The sequence below is a fragment of the Pan paniscus genome, chromosome 2 (assembly GCF_029289425.2).
Source record: "Pan paniscus chromosome 2, NHGRI_mPanPan1-v2.0_pri, whole genome shotgun sequence".
NCBI classification, from domain to species: Eukaryota; Metazoa; Chordata; class Mammalia; order Primates; family Hominidae; genus Pan; species Pan paniscus.
This window is the reverse complement of record NC_085926.1, coordinates 63,865,028-63,888,922: the sequence shown is the minus strand read 5'-3', so window position 1 is coordinate 63,888,922 and position 23,895 is coordinate 63,865,028. Positions and strand designations below refer to the sequence as shown.

The 23,895-nt window shown below is 39.9% G+C and overlaps 1 protein-coding gene across 7 annotated transcripts in view; it reads right to left on the bottom strand.

The window, feature by feature from the left end:
• ATXN7 (ataxin 7) overlaps positions 1–23,895 on the bottom strand; it is a 137,482-nt gene that overhangs the window by 33,148 nt on the left and 80,439 nt on the right. For all 7 annotated transcript variants that reach the window (XM_034956827.3, XM_063602795.1, XM_063602797.1 and 4 more), the window contains one exon: positions 16,573–16,677. In XM_034956827.3, coding sequence (XP_034812718.2) covers positions 16,573–16,677 — 105 coding nt within the window. The remainder of the gene's footprint in view (positions 1–16,572; positions 16,678–23,895) is intronic.

Here is a 23,895-nt window from a genome sequence, read left to right as displayed (position 1 = left end):
AGAGAAACAGTATCTGCTCCACCTGCACGCCAGGGCTGTCAACTAATAAAACATCAGAAGTGACATGCAAAAACGAAAGCAGAAACAGTGAACCTAAAACTGTCTGACAAGAGTTTTCAGAAAAATCAATTATAGAGAATCAACAGCAATTTGATTAAAGGTTTAAGATCTTTTCATATTTAAAGTCCTACAACTGGGGAGCTCAATTTCAACCTCAATTAAAACCTTCCGGTCAAGCTCATTATTACACAAGGCATGAAATCTGAATCCCCTGAAAACTAAAGAACTCAATTGACACCTCACTTCCCGCATGAAGACAGAAGGTCTGAGACAGGTAAGGTAATATTGAGACCAGCCTCCACACATCCACCCAAGAATCAGCTTAGCTCTGCTGGCTACCTTAATAACAGAACTGAAAAAAATCATCTTTTCTGGCAGTCAGTCCATAACTAAATTTTTATACACTCAATTTAAGTTACTGAATGACTTCCCAGGGTTACTGTTTGTATTTTGAAGTTGTTCTTCCTTTTGACGCAGTGTTCTGTTTGAAACTTTGCTGTGGAATTGAAGTATCTGACAAAACAGCTTTCAAACACATTCTACAGGAAACACTGCAAACTGCCTGTCATGAAACCTCACTTACCACAAGTAAGATAAAAAACAAACAGTTAAAGCGTGTTACAACGTTCCTCCATTTTTAGAGAGAGACGTAACCAATACTCTCTCTGTTTTGAGATATGGGAACTGTTTGGTGCAAACCTCAGCATTTTGTTGGAGTTAATAACAAACTCGGCTCCTGTCTGCATCTGAACTTTGGCCAGATCACTCAAATGACATTTCAGAATGGCTTCTGTGGACAGCTTGCAGCAGCTAATCCCTGTGGCTGCGATTACCCACGCTGATCCCCTAGCTCTGCAGGCTCCCTCCCTCCACTACTTGAGCAGCAGAACCCTCCTGGCCTGCTGGCAGGGCAAGACAAATGCCAGGAGGAAAGAGGCCTGCATAAACTCTTCCCAAATCTGCTTGGTTCTATGTAAGGTTAGCAAAGACCTACCCCACCGTCCACAGGCTCATCCAGAGCTGGGCCCTGAGCCAAGCCCAGCCTCTGAAAACTGCCTCAGAAAACTTACCCAGTGGAGCTTTCAGCTCCTGCGCAGAAGGGCTGCTTTGGAGAGGCGTCTTGCTACCTTCCATTCACAGAATTTGGTTGTGCTTCATTGCACACTTGCTACTGCAGGCTTGCATCATGATTTGGGTCTGCCCACCAACTCCAAATATGCTCCATGTTTGGGCTTATGTAACATTTGCTACTACTGTAAAAAGCACTTGAATTACAAAGGTCCTGGCAGATCAACAGAAAACAGGGGGTGGAGTCTAATTTCATCTAATATGGTCATACAAGGCGTCCTGGCTGGTGTAAATTAATCTTTCTATTGGAAAGGCAACTTGTCAAAACTGGGGAAGATGGAATTTATAAGTTTAACCTGCTAAAATGCAAATTACTTATATTTTGTGAATTTTTTTTCTGAATACCTTTAAACTGACAAAGCTACTACCAGGTATATTACAAAACTTACATGATTTATTTAAAAACCTACATTTTAAGTCTCGGTAGACCTAAAGGTCTTAAAGTTAAACATTTCTATAAAATACCTGCAGCATTTTTCCAGGTTTTATTTCCCCTATACTATCTACAGTTGCTAAGCTTTTCAAAAAAAGTTTATTATTCCTAAGCATACTTTTCCTTCCTAAATCTAGTAACAAAATATCTGAACCCACTTTCTGTGCATATTTGTAAAATATGTATAATTTCATATCCACGTTTGTCCAGTTTGTTGTTCAATCACTGGAGGACTGACTAAAGCTTTCATACTTTTAAATCCAAGAATTTCTCTCACTGAGTGTCCCCTTGAAAACAGTGTCTTCCTGGCCTGTTTCCCTATCATCCCTATCACACTCCCTCTCTCTGGCCAATCAACAAATCTACTGTCAAATGACACAGAATGGGGTGTAATGGCTCACACCTGTAATCCCAACTACCTGGGAGGGTGAGGCAAAAGTCCAGGAGTTTGAGGCTGCAGTAAGCTATGACTGTGCCACCGCAATCCAGCCCAGGTGACAGAGTTCTAATAAAAACAAAACAACAACAAAAAATCCCCACAAATGACATGGAAAAAACTGCCAAGTGATCTGAGTTTTATGATAATAATGACTTAGATACCTGATAGTTCAAAATGAACTCTTTTAAATGTCAAAAGAAGCAGCAAAAGATTCTTCTACAGAATCCTATCACCCCATACAGAATATTTGGCAAAAGTCATGAATTACATATGTGGAAATGATTTAGCCTGAAAGGTGCGGGGAAGAGTTCTGAGAGAGGCATGAAAACGGCTTCTATTAGACCAAATTCTAAATTGACTCTAAAACAAAAGAACAGTAGCTGCACTGCCCTATTTTCACAAGGATTCAGATCCCAACCCATGTCAACAATACTAAGACCCAGGGGGTTTTCTGAAACCCACTTTTTTTCCCCCAGATTCCTTACAGTAACGTTCATACAATCCAAAACTATGGAAGCCCTTAGAAGACACTAGAAGAACGCAAGGGAAGAGCCATCAGCAAGCCTTAGAAGCACAGGATGAGGATACATCTCCCAAATCTTTTTAAAAGCTCATAAGCGAAAATAAGAATTTTAAGTTAATTCACTGAAGCTTTTCTTAAGCTAGAAAAAAAAATTCCATGGCTGTAAAACCTGATTGCCACAGATCTTAGTATTGTTCACCCTACTTCACCTGCCCTCCCTGCAGGGGTAGCCAAGGAATCTCCTTAATGCCATCAATAGCAGAAAAGAACAGGGTAGGAGGATCTTTCTCGAGCTAAACCTCACTTCCCTATCACTGTACTTGTATGACAGAACACCAGAGTCCTTGCTGGGCTTCCTAGCACAAATGCTTGCCTTTCTAATATTCCCTTTCGTACACAGTGATTGTACGAAATACAGTGGGGAAAAATATCATTATGAGAGTCAGCCAATCCAAGACAGTTCTAAGAATCAAGTCGTTCTGCAACCCTGTAGAAAACCAGGGTGAATTTTAGCAAATGTTCTTAAACGCTACAAACAAACGTCTATATTTAAGTTCACAAATAAACAAGAGAAAAACGAATTTTAACTTATTTTTAAGACCTACATCAGAAAAAGGATGAATGGTCGTGTATGCCAGGAAAATATTAATTTTGTACACATACACAGAAATTGAGAACAAAGCTCAGATTAAAATTTTAAACACTCACATGTGCCCCTCTTAATGCCCTGAATAAAATGTTTAAGCAAATACTGCTTTGTTCTGCTTGTAAAGCATTATCACAATTTTCTTCAAACCGTTTCTCGATATCCTATCCAAATAAAGTTTATTTTGATATTAAATATCCCAATGATGGCTCAGACGTTAAGTGTCTAGGTCTGGGGACATGGTCATATTTCTTTTTCCCTAAGAAAAAAATTAAGACTACAGACTAAAAAAATACTACAGACTAAAATAACATCTTAATAGAATAACATCCGTGCCTCACTGACCGAAAATTATATGTATCAGCTGTGGTTTGGATGGTGTACACATGTCAATTTTACTCTAGTGCACAAAGGGAGTTCTGAACTGTGCATTAGCCTATTCGCAGCAAACAAGCAAACTTGCAGGAGGCTAGGAGGAACACTCAAGGTTTGGGTTCAGGGGGCAGCCAGCCTGCAGTCTGAGCACTTCTAGTTGTGCAGCCGTGGGCAAGAGACTCAGGAGAGCTAAGGACTGATACTGCCTCCTCCCACAAGCCTGGGGTGAGGAGTAAATTTGAGATAATGCAGGCAATGCAACGCCCAGCACTTGTTAAACGTTCAGCAAATGTTAGCTATTATGATTACAACCAAGGAGAAACTGGATGGATGATAGAGGAGTTAAACAGAAACAGAAAAACTGAGGTTTTTATTATAGAAATTAGTCAAGTCCCCTACAAATCTTGGGATTTCCTAAACTGAATCCTTGAGAAGCCAGCAGAGGTGTCATTCAGTGCTCTGGAGGGCAATAAACAAGCTGTTGGCAGTTATGAAATACTGTGTTCCTATCATTGGTGAAAGCCAGTTCTCCATTTTACAGGAATACAAGTCTCCACTAACTCCACTTCACTGTCTCAGCAGGCCGGGTGAGTTATAATTGGCCTTAATTGGCACTTACAGGAGCTTTAACATTCCTTACCTGCTGCCAAGGAGCACTTGAAAGGGGAAAAAAGTATTTTCAAACTTGGAAATACCAAGCAATTCATTCGGCTGTGGGCCTGGAAGCCTGCTATCCAGAATCAGATTAGCTTCACCTAGAAATGTTGCTATGTTATTATCCAGAGCTCAGTAGGTACTCACACTGGATTAGGAGAGGTGGGAGATGAAATTTAAATGGGGATAATTCACCTTGGGGGCTAAAACCATGCAGCAGCCTTCCTCCAGCTGATCTTTTGGTTGATGGCTCTCCAGGGCTCAGCCACACTTCATGTGTGTAAGGCAGGCAAATAAAATATATCTTCATGGCCTGATTTACACAGGCTTTGAGTTAACCACAGCGTGACCTCAGCCCAGTCATTATTTGAAACACACAATGAACACCATTATAAGGTGACCAGTCATACCAACTGCAAAGAGGATAGGGAGATCAGAAACAAAACTGGCCATAGTTTTTCCTTGGCCTTGCAATTAATCACACTCAAAATTATGATCCTCTAGGAGGCCTCACATTTTGCACAGGGGAATCCTAGCATAAGAGAATGAGATTTCTTCCTTAAATTCCATACAGAATGAATAGAAACTTCCCATAGACGCCCGAGAAACTGCCTATAATTGTTTAAATATTTTTTAAAATAATCACTCGTTTTGAAAGATCTCTTTGTCTCATATTATTAAGTATTACTAGACTCGTGGTTGTTTGAGAAATTTATTTCAAATTAAAATTAATCATACGTGTGTGTGTGTGTGTGTTTATGTGTCTAAGGAACATTGTAAGAGGCTTTAGAAAATTAAATGGAAGCTTAGAAAAATAAATACAACACCTACTCCTTTGGAGATAACTCTCATAGTGGCTGGTAGAGATATAAAGCATTACAGCCTTTTTGGAAAGCAATCCAGCAGCAGCTATTAACACTGCAAATAACTATCTTTTGTGACCCAGGAATCCCTTCCTGAGACTCTATCCCACAGAAACTAAACCACCAGTAATTAAGTATGTATGTACCAGAGTGGGTACTGCTGTTTGGTTCACACAGACAAAAAGCAAGAAACAAAATGAATGTCCATAGAGGGCCTGGCAGAGGAAGCTACAGCACAGACACACTTTAGAGCAGTATGCAACCATTAAAAAGAGGGGATTAGTGTTATCCAGGGCTGTGAATGGATTTACATGAGGTATTGTTGAGTAGAAAAGGAGCAGAAGTGTGCATAATAGGATCCATTTTTTTGTAAAACTATCACCAAAAGCCCCTACTAATAAAATACGTGATTCTATGTGCCTGGATAGAGTTAGAAGCATGAGAAAAATATACAAGGATGCATATTAAGTTATATACTAAGAATGCAGCATGTATGATTTATAGCGTAGCATGGACTGCTACAGTTAGAGAAGGCAGGTAGGTTGAAAGAGCCAATGAAATAAGAAAAAGGCTGCACTGAAAATAGTTGAGATGATTACATTTGTGTATTTATATAAAAATACGTTATAGGTGTATATATTTCATATATTCATATGCCAATCAAAAAATCTATAAAGAAACAGGTCTAAAAAATTTGTGTTATAAAAATGCACTGTGAAGGTAGCTAAGAAAAATTAAATACAAAATTCTGGCCGAGTGTGGTGGTTCACACCTGTAATCCCAGCACTTCAGGAGGCAGAGGCAGGTGGATTGCTTCAGCCCAGGAGTTTGAGACCAGCCTGGGCAACATGGTGAAACCCTGCCTCTACAAAAAATACAAAAATTAGCTAGGTGTGGTGGCGTGTGCCTGTAGTCCCAGGTACTCGAAGGGCTGAGGTGGAAGGATTGCTTGAGCCCGGGAGGTGGGGGTTACAGTGAGCCAAGATCACGCCACTGCACTCTAGCCTGGGCAAGAGAGTGAGAATCTGTCTTGAAGAAGAAGAAAAAAAAAAAAAGAAATACAAAATTCTGGTATTACATCAAACAAATGTATCTTGATTATTGTCACTCTCTTAATTTGTTTGGCTAAGCAGACTGAGACTCAAGTAGCACAACAGACCACAGTTGAATCACACAGAAAAAGGCCTATTAGCCACTTTGGCAAAATAACATCTTAACTCTCTAAAGCTCACTACAAATCTTCAGTATTAGAAGTTGTAGGCCAGGCATGGTGGTTCATGCCTATAATCCCAGCACTTTGGGAGGCTGAGGCAGGCAGATGACTTGAGGTCAGGAGTTCAAGACCAGCGTGGCCAACATGGCGAAATTCTGTCTCTACTAAAAATGCACAAATGAGCTGGGTGTGGTGGTGCATGCCTGTAGTCCCAGTTACTCGGGAGGCTGAGGCACGAGAATCACTTGAACCTAGGAGGTGGAGGCTGCAGTGAGCTGAGAATGCACCACTGTACTCCATCCTGAGCGAGAGAGTGGGACTCTGTCTCAAAAAAACAAAACAGAAGTTCTAACAACCTTTTTAATAAATATATCAAGCATAAGAGGCAACGAAATAAATTTCATTCCAAAGTTTATTTGTGACCTGAAGAGAATACAAACCAAGAACTCTATATTGTGTGATCAGGGGCTATTTGTATTTTATTTTAAATGGAAATAATTATCTGTTCTTCTTTTTTAACATTCAAATGCACAAGATGAAAAGGTATAAAATTACTTTGAACTAAACCTCAAAAGTGGGATTTCTACACACAAAATGTGGGATGAGGGAAATAGCTAAATTTAGCTATTGGGCCCCTCCCAAACCGGTCTGTTTTATGGACTTGGACTAGTACATACATCAGAGGAATTATTCCAGTCAGGTAGTAGGTACCACAGCATTAAGAAGTGATAAAAACTCCCTCTTCTGGTCATATGTAAGATCACAGCTTAGTGGGGTTGAAATCGCAGGTGTGTTTATCTTAGTCATCGTACAAATTAGTCTTGTGAAATGACTGTCAGGAAAAGTACTTTTTAGAAAATATAAATAAAATATGGATTTATATCCCGAAATATCTCCATTAAATCTGAAGCATGGTGATCCTCTAATAGCTAATGATTTCTACATGTAGCAGGCAAGCCAAGAGTGACACTGGTGAATATCAACAATTCATATATATATTAAATAATAATTTCTTACTTAATTTTTATTAAGCCTTTTTAAAAAAATTTCCAACTGTTTTTTCCTCTATTAAGGTATAAATGACAAATAAAAGTTCTATATATTTACAGTACAGTGTAATGTTTTGATCCATATACACATTATAAACAATTTATATATATATAAAGATAGATATTGCCAGAAACTCACATTTTCACTGCCTTATTATTGTGGCAACCCAAATCAGAACTGCTGAAGTAGTTCATCAAATCACAGTAGTACAAACCTGGAGGGCACTGTGACCAGGTTCCATGGGGAGAATCAATATGCTAAAATACTGACAGACATTCTTAAAGAAGGACGGTCCTTAGAGCACTGTATACAGTAATGCAACACTGAAGATCTAAGTGTCCATCAACAGGAGTCAGGTTAAGTGAAAATACATTAATAAAATGGAATAACAGGCAGTCCTTAAAAAGACTATAGCAGAACAATATGTATTAACATGAAAAAATATTTTAGATAGATTATTAAGTTAAAAATGTAAATTCACACTGAATCTACTTTTTTTTATGTGAGGGGAAAAAATACACTGGTAAATATTACTTTGTCCAGGTTCTAGGAACCCTCCAAGAGTACATGTCAAACTGTGTACCCCTGAAAAGTAAGATGAAGGAGCTTTGTTCAGTCTGATTGCATACTTATTCTCTGGTTGTTTAATTTCTTTTACAATGTATGTTATTTTAATAATTAAAAACAAATTGAAAGGCAGTGGTTTTTGTTAGTCAATAAATTTTCACAATTACCCAATGAATACATGAGAAGTCCCAGGAAAGTGCACACAGTATCTTTTGTTTCCTGGCTTATATGACTAGATTACAGAAACATTAAAGAACTGAAAAGAAAAAATGACCCCCCACCCCCAACTTGGCATCACTGCAATAATTATTTTCTTCTATAATCTTTAGAAAATGCCTAAAGACTTGATATAATACATCAACACTTTTTATTCAGGTCAGTGCACCTCATTAAAAATAAATGCCCATATACAAACTGAAAGAACAACCTCCTGATCCATAAGCTCAAGTAAATTCATCCAGCTGCTTGAGCCAAAAACCCCATGAGTCATTCCTCCTCCCTTCCTTTCCCAGTCCATCAGCAAGCCCTGCTGGCTTTATATTTCCGATGCAGATTTTAATTCTGTTCACACTTCTCTGCCCCTGCTGCTACAATCCTAATCTAAGCTTTCTCTCCTGATCCAGCTCTCACCTTAACTAGTATAAAACAGCTCACTAACTGGTCTCCCTGGTTCCACATTTGCCCCGTGTTCCATACAGCAACCACGTGATCATAACACTTCCTGGCCAAAATCCTCCAGCGACTTCCCATTGCCTGCGCCGTCCAATCCTGATTCTTCTCATGGCTTGCAGGGCCCAGTGTCACCTGGTCCTGAACCCACTTTCTCCAGTTTCAACTTGGACCCCTTTCCTCCTTGCACACTGTCCTTAGGCCTCCTCACTGGCCTTTCTGCCAAGACCACTTCCATCTAAGGACCTCTGCACTTGCTATTTCCTCTATGTGAAGCACTTGTCCTCTACATCTTCAAATGGGCTGGCTCTCTTTCATCACTGAGTTTAAACATCAACTCCAGAGACAGGCTTTCTTTAACTAGCCTTACCTAAAGTGGTCTGCCCCAGTCATTTTCTCTCACATTATTCCTAGCATTTGTCACTACCTGAAACAATCTGATTTCACACAATTTCATTTTTCTCTCTCCTCCTTAATACAATGTATTGTATTAAGTCAGAATATAAGGTGCATGAAATCACAGACACTGTTTTCCTACCTCAGTGGAGGGCAATGCCTAGCATATATTAGGCACCCAGTAAATTTTGTTAAATGGATGAATAATACCATTGCTAGTTTAATTCCTTTCTAAAGCAGCCCCAAAGGCACAGACATTCATAAAAGCACAGATAACAGTAAGAGGAAAAATAAGTACATTTTATAACTAGAAATTAAAATGTTGCTCCTACAAATGACATAACTTTATTTTAAAGATATTTGCTTATAATACAACTAAGGAAAAAAGATAAATTTATATTAGCTGAGAGAGAATAAACCTTTATCTAATGCTACTTAAGTTATCTGAAAAATTTAATTAGCATTCTTTCACTTGTAGCAGAGAAAAAAATGAATACACTGTATGTCACGCTATCACTCTCTAATATTAATAACAATAAATGACAAGTGAAATAAAAAACATTTTCTTTCTTTATCCAAAAATGGTTACTTAATGACAAGAAGTTTAGGGCAAAAGGCCAACCTGGAATTTCCTTCCAGAGTTAAACTAATGTCCACCTTGACATCATTCATGTTTTCATGTGCCTGTTTTGGTTAGCTCCCATCCCTGGCTCATCCCCCGACTGCTGGAGAAAGACCTGGTACAAGTCTTCCAAGCAAGAGTGAGGTAATTTTTTTTTGCTCTGCAACAAGTTTCAGTCTTTATACTGACTGCAGAAATAAACATGTCAGCCAATTCTCTAAAGAAGCTACAAAATGCGACGAGTCTCATACAAAAAGAGGAGGAGTTTGGCTTTAGATAGCGACTATGATTTACAATTAAATAAAGTAGAACAGGCAGAAGAGAAATCCAATGACTACGCTAAACCAATTATCTACCTACCATCATTATATCTTTGAATTACTAAATGTTCTGAGGTAACAGGTTTACAATACTGATCCAGCTTCTCGAAGCAAACTTAAAATTCTACTTCAGCTAGAACATCTGTCACTAATGATAGTTTTGTGACACATGCAATTCATATTGTCTCTGAATTTTTTTTACTCTATACATCCTTATCATGCAAAATAAATCAATGTTAGTAGGTAGAAAAGATGGTCTGGTTGGTATATTTTATCTGTGTGAATGAAATTTAATTTACGAGTTTGATCTGTAAACTAAGCATAAAATCTGTTCAGTGGATTGTTAAGAACAGGAAATAAGATAATACATGCAAAAATTCTCTGTAAATCACCAGGTACTATTAAAAGTTATCATTAGTCAGTGGACTTAAATTTAGCATACTTAGAGAAAAAAACATTTTCTTTCTTTATCAAAAACAGTTATGAGCTAAATAAAATGACATGTTAAAAACTATCTGAACCTGTTACTTTCCAGGTCTAAGTTAATCAGAGAGCAAAAGGGGAGGGAAGTGTTCTGTATTAAATGGTAAAACTTCTGCTTTGTGATGCAAGATAATTATACGATGGCAATTGCTGGTCAGAACTATGAGAAATGTTGTCAACAATGAGAACCAGCATTTTTGCCAGAACCAGTCCATCAGATCTCAGAGTAAAAATTCATTTTTCTCTTATAGTACTAACATTCTTTGAAACCAATTACTTAGCTCAAAAAAGTATGAGTAATTTCTCATATGAATATATGAGTAATTTGCTCATCCTGATGAAAATGACGTTTCAGAAAATATAATTTATGATAGCATCTAAAAGAATCCAAACCACCTCAATGCATATCAAGGAACATTAAGTCCAAGCAATGTGTGTGGCTGTTAATTTTACAGGATTTGTAATATGTGCAAGGAGAGAAAGCTGTAAGATCACAGGAGTGTTTCTACTAAAACTACGTTCATAAAGTCATGAAAAAGCCAAATTTTGACACTTCCGTTTGTGAACAGTCTGAGAGAAATGCAGATGTTTTACACTGAAGCCTCACCAACAGACTCACATACCATTCACAGTGATCAGTAGTGGCTCAATATATAACATATCGATAGATGACAAAGGGTATTTGTCTTACGTGGTCTTTTTACAGATCAACATGAGATTCTAAAATTCTGTTTTCAAGGTCTGTTATTTCCTAGGGCTAAGGCTGGCCTCAGTAGATAGCTCTTTAAACATCTGATTTAACAAATTTCAAGAACTTGAGCTGGTATTTCCCAACAATATGGAGTAGGTATCACTCTCTAATATTAATAACATCAAATGACAAGTGAAAACTTACTCCCTTTCCAATCTCTTTCCATTTTCCTGATAATATCACACTACTGTGTGGACAACACTTGCCTAAAATGTGCTAGTCTCCATTTTAACAGAGAGCAAGCCTCAGGCTCAGAGCCAGCATTGGCAAAAGCATCAACATAAAATTAAATAATTTTCTTTTCACAGTATTCATTTTCACATTTACTGCTTCTTATAGCAGACAACACTAGTTTCCCCCTTTATTGTTCTACTAAGATTTTCCTTGTAAATTGATTTATTTAAATAAAAGTGGTCTGATTTAAAGAAAAATAACTAAGTGGAATTAAGTCAGCAGATGATAAAGCCAGCACTTGATTAAGGTTGGGAAAAAGTGGCTGCTCCAACCTGCTTAGAGACTCAAGCTGAGCCCAAAGGTGAACAAATGGATCAGCCTAACTAATATGAAGCAAATACTTAAACGGCCAACATCTGAGTAGGGTTTCAATTAATCACAGAGATTCTAAATGTGGTACTTGTCCAAGCTGAATAAACATCATTCATCTATTTCTCCTAGGTAATATCACCCCTGTATCTGCATAAAAGAGAAACATTAAGGTATTCTTCATAAGCAAACTCAGTGAAGCTGCAGAGCACAAAATAGGAATTCCTGGGAAGCTCTCAGTATACAGCCTCAAAAACACCCCACAAGTCATCTGCTAACCCTGTGCTAATCCCACCATTCAGATCCAGAGTAAATGCATGTAAGTAGTACTACACAGTTTATGCTATTCAGTAGCCAGTATAGGACCAACACACTTATCACTAAACTAACTGAAGAACTTAAGATTCCCACCTCAAAAGAATGGAGCTTCTGACTTTAGGAACGTCACCATCTCAACGCTGCTTCCTACTTAAAAGTTTTCTGGCAATTAATGTGACATTTGCAGCACATAATACACATATTTTAAAAAGTAGGGGCCTCCCTTCCTGCCATTCTGGTTGGCTCAACGAATCTCTGAGCACCAATCTCTTGTCAGTCATTGTATGTCTCCCACTGTATGTACCAAGCAGCAGCTCCACCAGAGTGGACTGTATCTGCATCTGTGAAAGCAATGCATTCCAGCCAGCCAGTGTGTCAGAATCAGCCCAGGGAGCTGTTTAGAATGCAGATTCCTGGGTTCTATCTCTGGAAATTCCCACTCAGAGCATCTGGAGTGGGCCTTGGGAAGCTGCTCACTTAGAAAGCTCCTCTTTGATTCAGATGCACAGCAGGTTTGGGATCCACTGATTCGAATTATATTTTTAAATCTGAAATTAGCAGTAAGAAACACCTTACTCTTTTTTTTTTTTTTTGAGATGCAGTCTCGCTCCGTCACCCAGGCTCCAGTGCAGTGGCACTATCTCGGCTCACTGCAAGCTCCACCTCCAGCGTTCACGCCATTCTCCTGCCTCAGCCTCCCAAGTGGGAGCGCACGCCACCACGCCTGGGTTATTTTTTGTATTTTTAGTAGAGACGGGGTTTCACACCTTATTCTTAAAAATACTAAGTAACTGAAGAGAAATATGAGGCACACTGGAGTATTTTAAAACATTAAAACAACATCAAGAAATCATGGTATTACTATGTAGTTTCCAAGAAAGCAAACTATGCTGTGAGAGCAACCAGACTGAAAAAACTGGAAATGCCAAAATGGCAGCACAATCATTCACCATCATTGCTCAAATGGAAATCCTGGTTAATTGTTAACTCCTAAAACTGCAGCTTGGCTAGCAAAAAAGTACAGGGCTTCTTAACTACTCCGAATAATAAGCTGCTCACCAATTCAGAATAATTTTACCACCAACACTGACTGATTTTACAAGACTTGCTGCCACGGTAGCATGTTTTCTTGTCCTGGTAGCAGTGGTTTTAACGGAACTGCCTGCTGGAGTTGGTAGGAACTATTCGTTTGTTCATAAAAGTCACAGATGGATATCAGCAATACATGAATTCACAGAAGACTGCCGACACATTTTCACCAATATCACTGAAAGAAAGTACCATCCCTCTTTTGGCAGGTAAATAGACTACAACAGTCACTGTGAAAGATTCTGAATTTGAAAACTGTGTTTTGTTAACTGTGGAAAACAATAATGCAACAACTGGCTTTCTAAAAATGTCAACAAAAAAGAAAATGTACCAAAAATAATCTTTCCTGTCACAACCCCTGTCCCCAAAAGATAGACGACACTGTGGCAGCACTGGGAAAGGTTGCTGGTCCTGGGAACCCTGCCCACCTCTCCTTCCCTCTAAGTAAGTGGGGTGTCACTCCAGGGCCACCACATGGTGCCTCCCTCTACTTCATGCAGTTACTCTCCCAAACCCCCATCCACCTCTAAACCTCTTGTCAATTCCACCAGCAGCCATCTCCTCCACTGCTGATTCAAAGAGGGCATTCCTTACACATTTCCCAGCAGAATCCCTCTCTCAGAGCACTTGGCCCTCATCTTTCTGCCAGGAACTCTCCTCTCTCATATCTTTAATATTTCCCTTGTCACTAGAGGGACCTCAGCCCCCCTACCTAGTGGCTTTGTCAGTCACATCTCCTGCCAAGCCACAGGAGACCTTGGAGTAAATGAATCTTGAATTCACACTTTCCCATTTACATGTTTGAAGTTATCACCAACGCTTTGTCATTCAACAAGTATCTTATTAGGAGATACCGTGCTAGGGACTGAAAGGCAGGAAAGGAGAAAGACAGAAAAATGTGATTTTAAGATATTTTCCCGGCCGGGCTTGGTGGCTCATGCCTATATTCCCTGTACTTTGGGAAGGGGAGGCAGGCAAATCACTTGAGGTCAGGAGTTCCAGACCAGCCTGGCCAACATGGTGAAACCCCATTTCTAATAAAAATACAAAAATTAGCCGGGCATAGTGGCATGCACCTGTAATCCCAGCTACTCAGGAGGCTGAGGCAGGAGAATTGCTTGAACCCAGGAGGCAGAGGTTGCAGTGAGCCGAGATGGCGCCACTGCACTCCAGCTTGGGTGACAGAGCGAGACTCCGTCTCAAAAAAAAAAAAAAAAAAAAAAAAAAGACACTTTTTCCTACCCGTACACTGATATTCTAAGAGGGAAATGAGAAGATTAAAAAAAAAAATAAGTATGCTGTAACCAGTGAGTAAATGCTCCTAGAATAGGTCTTCTTTCTGCCTAAGGAATCCACTCTACCCATCAATTCTCTGGGGCACCACTAAGTCACATCACTCTGGTTCTAAAAAATCTGCAACAGGTCCTCACCGACACGTCCAGAGCAGGGAACTCCGACTGGCACTGAGGCCCTGTGAGCTAGTCCCAGCCTGCCTTTGCACTCCACTCATCCACAGGTGGGTACATCAGTTCTGGCCAATGGTGACTCGTGCAGCACATCCCAGAGAGCCTGGAATTTCCTGCTCCTGTGCTTGCTCACGTCAACCTTGTTGCCAATCTGGGGCCACCAAATATGGTTGTTCAGTGCACAAACTGTGCAGCCATATGTGGCAGCTCTGTCTATCCCCAGTAAAACACCTCCCATCTTTAGTGCATTACAAGTGATTTTTCCAAAATATTGTCTGTATTGTCCACAACTCAGAAGCAGGGAAATGACATCTTATCCACCTCTGTACCCACTCGAGTGCCTACCCTAGGGCTTCTCCTAGAAGCAGGAACTCAAAGAATCTTTTTATGGTTAAATAAAGGATTTATTCCTTGAAAAAATGGTGGAATGTTGCTCATGATGGTGTGACTCTTAACCCAATAACAGCAGTCTCGACAGCAAGATCTGTAAATTCTAACTTTAAAATGTTTCTTGGCTGAGCGCAGTGGCTCACGCCTGTAATCCTAGCACTTTGGGAGGCAGAGGTGGGCGGATCACTTGAGGTCAGGAGTTCGAGACCAGCCTGGCCAACATGGTGAAACCCTGTCTCTACTAAAAATACAAAAATTAGATGGTTGTGGCGGGTGCCTGTAGTCCCAGCTACTCAGGAGACTGAAGCAAGGGAATTGCTTGAATCTGGGAGGCGGAGGTTGCAGTGAGCCGAGATCGCACCACTGCACTCCAACGTGGATGACAGAGAGGCCGTCTCCAAAAAAAAAAAAAAAAGAAGTATCTCAAAGCTATGCAGTCTTCCTAGCTCTACTGCCAGATCTTACTCTCAGTCCGGTGTCATCTCTTGCCTCTGAACTATTCCCCCTACTTCTGCCCTTCTCCCAGAATTTATTCTCAGCAAATCAACCACTGAAATAGGACTGTGTTACTCTCTTACATAAATCCTCCAGTGCTCCCAAGCTGCTTCTTAGCCTGGCCTATGAATATCAGGTTCCTGCTTATAATGCTGGATTCCTCCAGTTTCTACCTCCCTTCTCTAAATACTAAATACCCTTCAGCCACACGGGCCTTCTGTGTGCTGGCTGTTCCCTCTGCATCAAACGCTCTTATTCTAGATTGCTGCCTGAATTGCTCCTTCTCATCACTTAGGACTCAGCTCCAGTGTCACCTCCTAAGATGCTTTCTTTAAACACTCTATCTATAGAAGAACCCCAATGTTACTCTATTGCAAGCTTGCATTTGTAGTAGTAAGAGCAATGAGGAAAAAACTTATAGTTATTTTTAAAGTGTATCTAGTTAGTTTTGCCTGCCTCTCCAATTCGACTGTAAACTCTGTGGCGGTAAGAATCATACTACGTACTCAATGCCTGAAACAAGGTACGTATTCAAATACTTATGATTTGCTATTGAGCCAAACTGGGCAGAAAACCAAGTTTTAGAATCAGAATCTTAAACACTTTAAAGGCATTATGACAATGCCAACTAACTGTATTTGGACTCTTCAACAATTAACATCCAATATTTAGAACTATTGAACAGAGAAGTTTCAAAATCACATTTCCTTAAAAAAAAAAAAAAAAAGGCCCATGCATCCATATTGTGAGTGTAGATAATTTTAAAATCCACTGAATTTACAACCAGGGGCTCCAGAAGGAAACAAACTTGTAATTATACTGATGCAACATTTTAAGAGACATTTTATAAACTATACTTTCTCTAATTTCAATAAAAGTCAAAAAATTCCTATCACTTTTAATAAAAATTTAAAAATACCCAACATCTGATAGTTATTAACCCACTGAGTGAATTAAAAAGCCTACTTCCTGGTGGGGGAGGGACATTATGTCCCATGCATGCCATCACTGTTCCTTAGTTTAATCTTGCTTTACCTTTTACCTTCTATTAACAATTTTTTAAATGGTTAAGCACTTACCATAATGTGATTGAAATGCCTGCGGTTTGACAACCTGATTACAGTCGTTACACACCACCAAGTAGAAATCATCATGGGCTGGACAGAAACCAAATATCGGCATGTCTGCAACACAGAAACAGAGCATCACTCACTCATCTGGTTCTGACTGATATAAAACCATTTTGGGAAACTACTTTCTAAAGGAGTTGCCTTATTGTAAAGTATACCAGGACAAATGAACTGATGTGGTACACCACCACTATTAAACAGAGAAATCAAATCAGGCTTACAGACACACTTTAAAAAGGGTTAAAGTGCACCAAAGATAATTATGATGTGGTGAAACAGATAATCTTTTAAAATGCAAACAATGAATATATTTGCACAATAAAGCAACATTAGATGAACTCTACCAAGAGTTAAGGGAAAGAATCTGCAACCATGTAAACTGCTTAGTTCACAAAGCTGTACCATCTAATGCTTTTATTTGTTTAACTGTGCATTCTATTCCAGCTCTCTGGTTCCTGAGTTCTATGGAACAATTAAGAAAGGGAGCAGAGACAGAGGAATAGAACTGCTGGTTTGCCAGCATGTCATATAAAGAAAATTATTTTAATATATTTTTTCCAATTCATAGCAACCTCTAGTCCTTTTGCTTACATACTAATGCCACCAGAAAGGCAGAATGAACTTTAGTACAAACAGCATTTCATATATTAATCAGTTTGGTTACCAAAATAGGGTAGGATATGAGCTGTTTGTTTGTTTTAACAGTAAGACAGCAACTTAATTAAATGCAAAAGTAAAACTAAACTGTCTGCATATACATGAAAACTGAAAGTAACTTGATACCTGGTAAATATAGTTAACTAAAACATCTCAACCATTCAATTAATTATGAACAACAATTTGGGGAACAGAGCTAAAAGTTCAGATCCAGAATCTAACTTTTTAAGTATTTCAAAATCAGTGGATTTTAAACAGCATTTTACACTATATTCACTATTTAGAATATCTGCAATGAATGGATAATTAGCACACTTCAATTTAAGCAAATGTTTTAGTAGATCAAATACCAAGTTTAAAGGACAAGGGGGAAGATCCAAAAAGCTGATTAGCATCTACTTTCTTTCCTATGAAGATTTAATTTCACACTTTCTCCAGCCGGGGAGATCCTGGTGGTTTTAAAGGGAGAAGAAAATTCCTTAAGGAGATGTCAAGTGAGGATAATCTCTAAAATATCAAATTACTGATCTAGTATCTACACATGGCTATGGCTTGAATTTTCTTAAACAGTTTCTATTACACTGAATTGCACAGAGAGCTAGCTATAATCCGAAATATACTAGAGTCCAGCATGATTTGGGGATGTACTTGCAGCACTGAGTAGTTTCTACATGCTATTATTTCATTTTTATCCTCACAAATACCTAGGTAGACATCATTATATCCCCCCTCTAAAGAAGAGAAAACTGACTCACAGAGAGGTAAAGTACTTTGTCTAAGGTCAATAGCTGGAATTCAATTCTGACTTATATAATGTGGCTTGGATTTCTTACCTCTTGAAGACCAGAGGAATAATGATATCTAGAGAGTCCTTCCAGATTCCAATGTCAATAAATTGGAATGTCAGGGCTGACCATCTTTGACGGTATAAACTGATTAGATAAGAAGCTTCCAGTAGACTACAGACTTCTGTGACTATGCTTATTTAATAAAAAATAAGAGCCAAACAATATGCTATTTTCCCTGAAAGCCTGCCCACATTGAGTTAAATATAGTACATGTGGGAGAAGGGGAAAGGTTATATCTATGCAATGATATACATGTAATAAGTCATTTTCCAAGATTACAGTTTCTTGACATGACATTTCATTCTGAAAAATAAAATTTAAAGTCATTTACCATAAGTTCCATATGCTTCTGTGCTAAATGCCTCTGATACATCTAAATTACAGAACTGGTATAACATTCATAATTTACAACTGAAGAGTGTGAGATAGATATCAAATGAACAATTTCATTAATGAAATCAACTCAATTAGTTTTATTATTAGATAGCAGTTAAAACAGTATTAAATAAACAGTGTTAGTTTAGTTTTAGGTCTCTGCAATGTGCTGCTGGTGGTCTCTGTGATTTCCCTCAGTTCTGAATGTAAAGCACTGTTGCTTAAAATAGATCACTTTGCCAGATACCAGATTCTTCTGTGGACTAACCCTCTACCCCTTTAAAAATAAAGCAATTAAGAGAAATAAAAACCTAAACTGATCCTTTCAAATAATAAGGATTCAATTTGTCACATGATGTTTATCATGTACAAAATTATTCTTTTTTGTCCTGGTTCCTTTGATCCTTTTCTGAGACTTAGGACTAGTAAAACTAAAAAGATAGGGGTTATCCTGTAAGGAACCAAGAATCTATACTTCTGTAAAAATTTCTATTTCCTCAATAACTTAAGATCAGTTGCAACTGATGATGACTATAATGATAACCAGCTGACATTTACTGAGAGACTACTATGTGCCAGGTCCTATGCCAAGCGGTTCTTACATGGTTTTTCCCATTTATTTCTAATAATAACCCTACATAATAATCCCCATTTTACTTATGGAGAAACAAACTTATTTAATATCACTCAGCAAGAAAGCGGCATAACCAGGACTCTGGTTTGTGTGACCGGAAAACTCGGTCCTTAATTTCTCATGAGCACACTGAATCTCTCTAAAAAGCATGCACACACACACCCCCTCTGTGGAAAGAAACATGGTATACTTAAACCCAGTTCATTCTACCCTATGAAACTGAGCTCCCTGGGCCAGGCACAGTGGCTCATGCCTGTAATTCCAGCACTTTGGGAGGCCGAGGAAGGCGGATTACCCGAGGTCAGGAGTTCGAGACCAGCATGGCCAACATAGTAAACCCTGTCTCTACTAAAAATACAAAAATTAGCTGGGTGTGGTGGCAGGTGCCTGTAACCACAGCTACTCAGGAGGCTGAGGCAGGAGAATCACTTGAACCTGGGAGGTGGAGGTTGCCATGAGCCAAGATCGCGCCACTGCACTCCAGCCTGGGTGAAAGAGTGAGACTCTGTCTCACAAAAAGAAAAAGAAATTGAGTTCATTTTATGAAAACGTAAAGCAACTTTAATTTTAGCTTTCTAAATTCTTCACTTTCAGATATCCATATTTGGAAGTAAACTAGAGGATACAAAATAATTTAAATAAAATGTCTTCTTCAGAAAAAAAAAAAAAAAAGGAATTCTATATTCTTTTTCTGCACTGGGACATTCCAGGGGCCTTAGCAACAGGAACAGAGTGTGGAATGTTGTGGCAACAGAAAGAAATGAAATAATGTGTGTGTGAGAGACAGTATGTATGTTTCTAAATATTTTAAAGCATAAATTCACAATCAACCCGTCTGCAAATTAAAACAGGGATCTTGCTCAAATGCTGTGAAAAGCTTGATTTACAACAGAAAATAAAAATATAAAATTAATAAAAATGAATTCATTATTCAATTAAAAAGTTTACAAAATATACTTGTAATATACAACTTAGGCCATTAATTATGTACTTGAGCATAAAGTTTAAAAATTGTACTTGAATTAATGGATTCTAAACGAATTTGAAAGAATGGATTTTATTGTTGTGTAAGCCCTAAATCTTTCTCAGGATTTAGGTCACCCCTATGTTCCAATTAGTGAGTGGGCCAGCACCCACATCTAGGCCATCATGTACTTTGGAGACCCCAGGCTAGCATACTAGGGAGGATTAGGTTTAAGCACAAGGACACTTGAGCACATGTATATGGAAACTTCAGTCACATGCAGAATGAAGTCCCTCTGCTAGAAACCATACCCCAAACTGTGGTGAATGTATTTACTTTGGTGTTGCTATCTCCATTTTGAGGACTTTGTTCAGTAACAAGAAAACCTGAATGGCACTGCAAAGCATTTAACCTGCCCAGTACCCTGTGGGTCTCCCTTTTCCCACGCATCCCAAACTTCTACATGCCACTCACAAGTTTCTATCTCCAGCCCCGACTGCTCCCAAGCTCTGTCTAGTTTCACGTACCAGGCTGCCTACTAGACATTACCATCTAGATGTCTTATATACATTTCAAACAGAACAAGCATGTCCAAAACTTCACTCTTGACCCTTCTCTGCTCCTCACCCAACAACCTTCCCTATTTTGGGTAAATGATACTACTCATCCCCCAACAGCTCAAACTAAAAGCCCAGGTGTCATCTCCAACTCTCTTGTCCCTCATCACATTCAGGCCACTAGCACACCCAGTTAAGTTCTATCCTAAAATCTTCATCCACTTCTCTCCACTGCCATGGCCACCACTATTGGGCCTGCCACCAGCACCCTTTCAATGAACTCTGGAAGAAGTCCCCTAAGTAGTCTACAAACCTTTCCACAAGGCAGCCAGAGTGATTCTTTAAAATTTCCCACCAGATCACATTACTCCCCTGTTTAAAATTCTCCAGTGGCTTTCTACTCCTCTTGGAATAGAACTCCAGCCCTTACCCGGGCTCCCAAGGTCCTGCCAGATATACCTGCACTTCCCTCTCATCCTCTGTTCCCTCGTTCCCCACTTCTCTCTCCTTGGCTCACTCTACTCCAGGCACACTGACCTCCTTTCTCTCCTCAAACCCAGAAATCTTTTCCCCAGCCAGACTCTATGCTTGCACTTCACAAGATGCCTGGTGTATTCTCACACATCAGGTCTCAGCTCAGCTGTCACCACTTCAAAGGGCTGTTCCTTCCCCCTCCCCAGTTAGTTACTATCACTGGCATTTTAAGCAGAGTGGCTAAGAGTGTGGGTCAGTATCACTCTGAATCCTGGTTCCCTCAATCAAAAGAAACGTGACCTTGGGCAAGTTATACAATCTCTTCAAATTATCACTTTTTTTTCCAGACACAAGGTTTCTGTCGCCCAGGCTGGAGTGCAGTGGCACAATCACAGCTCACCGCAGCCTCAATCTCCCAGGCTCAAACGATCCTTCCACCTCAGCCTCCTGAGTAGCTAGGAGTAATCACAGGTGTGCACCACCACGCCCAGCTAATTTTGTTTTATTTTTTGTAGAGACAGGGGTCTCACTATGTTGCCCAGAATGGTCTCAAACTCCTGGGCTCAAGTGATCCTCCCACCTTGGCCTCCCAAAGTGCTGAGATTACAAGTGTGAGCTACTGCGCCTGGCCAGCATTTTCTTCACATATTGAACCGTGATGACCATAGTACCTACTTCACTGGGTACTTCAAAGGACAGAAAGACTAAGAGAGCTACTACATGCCAGTCTTAGAAATGCACCTGGCCCTAGGAAGTGCTCACTCAATGTTTGCCCACAGTCTATGAGATAAAAGTCATGATTGTTATTTGTCAGGAAACTAAGGCACACAGGATTGAAATCTCACAAACTAGTATATAGCACACCCAAGGTTTAAACCCAGGTCTGCTAGACTCATAACCCCTGGCAATTTCCAGTATTCTCCCAGAATCACCTCCTCTATGCCAGTGCCACTCCCACTGCCAGTGCCCAAGGTCAAGGTATGGGGCCTCGACTCACCTGAACAGGTCTCCTAACAAGGCCAGAGTTTGTTCCTCTTACACAGCCTCCTCCTCCCAGCTGCCTGAGCCCACAAACTTGTAAAGCAATAATACCACTTCTCTACTTGAAGACCCCTGCTGGCTTCAAAGTGGGGGTTGGACTCTGGACCTACTGCTCTGCAACAAGGCGCCTACCTAGCATTCTGGTCCCTCCCATCTCTCCAGCCTCAGTCTCCTGTCATTCTCAGAACCTGTCTTGTTCTCCTAAAATTCCCTTTTTTTTTTTTTTTTTTTTTTTGAGACAGAGTCTCGCTCTGTCGCCCAGGCTGGAGTGCAGTGGCACAATCTCGCCTCACTGCAAGCTCCGCCTCCCGGGTTCACGCCATTCTCCTGCCTCAGCCTCTGGAGTAGCTGGGACTACAGGCGCCCACTACCATGCCCGGCTAATTTTCTTTTTGTATTTTTAGTAGAGAACGGATTTCACTGTGTTAGCCAGGATGGTCTCAATCTCCTGACCTCGTGATCCTCCTGCCTCAGCCTCCCAAAGTGCTGGGATTATAGGCGTGAGCCACCGCGCCTGGCCCACAATTCCTTCTTTTGGACAGAACAGCTCCTACAGCATAGAAAGCTCTTCTCTCTGCTCTTTCTACAATTCCCACCGTTCGACAAGAACTAGCCCCAATGCCCACTCTGCTAGGCTCCTACTCATACCCTTTATGCCTGCCATTTCAGCCCTTCACTCACTGATTTATGATTTATGAATAAAAATTTACAAATGGAAACCTCAGTAGTCCTGTCTGGACAGCAGACTCTTTGCCTTGCCTAGCACAATACCTGAGAAGTTCCCTATCACTGTGTGTTTATGAAGTAAATGACTGGCATTTGGAACTTTTCTGTAGCTTTCAGTTGCTCTTAGGATAAAAAAATGATCCCTGACCTAGCCCACCAGCCTTGAACAGCTTGGCCCTGCCTCTCTGCATCTGGTTACTCTGGCCTTGGTTTTGTTCCTGAACTACACCACACTCTCGTCACAGAACCCTGTGTGGTACTTGCTGCTCTTTTTGCCTGGAACTCAGTTCCCCCAGACCTGTACCTGGCTTGTTGCTCTACTTCATTCGGTCTTAGCTTCAATGTGGCTTCCCCAGAGACTTGGCTAGGCAGGGCTCCTAGCCAAGCACTAGCTCCCATTTGTAATCATTCATCCAGCTGTGCAAGCCTTAACTTCCTCCCACTAGACTACATTCCATATCTATCTTGTTGACTGCTCTGGTGGCAGTGCCTAATGGTGCCTAACCTGGCTGACAGAAAGCAGCAATGAATATGTGCTAAATATTACTTGATGAATAATAATTGAAAGATTAAGTCCTTGTGATGCCACCGTAAGTCAGAAGGTTATAATTGTGCTTTTATGTCATTTAGTGACACATGGTCATCATCTGCTGGAATTGGGTATGCCATTCAGTGACAGAGAAGTTCAAGTGCAATAGTCTTCCCTGAAAACATTGTATACCTAGAGGCAGTTTCTAGTAAAACTTCTGTATTTCAATGTCTGATCCTCAAATCTGCATGTTGACAAATTCTTTTGTGCTAGTGAATCCAGCACAGTAGCTAAAAGCAGTTCTGCAGTGAGATTACTTGTATTCAAACGTCTACTCTTCCTCTTACTAGCTATGTGAGCATGGTTAAATTATTTAACCTCTCTGAATCTCAGTTGCCCTGTGTCTAAAATACAGTTAACAGGACCTGTGTTTCACAATACTATTGTGAAGACTGAATGATCCATGG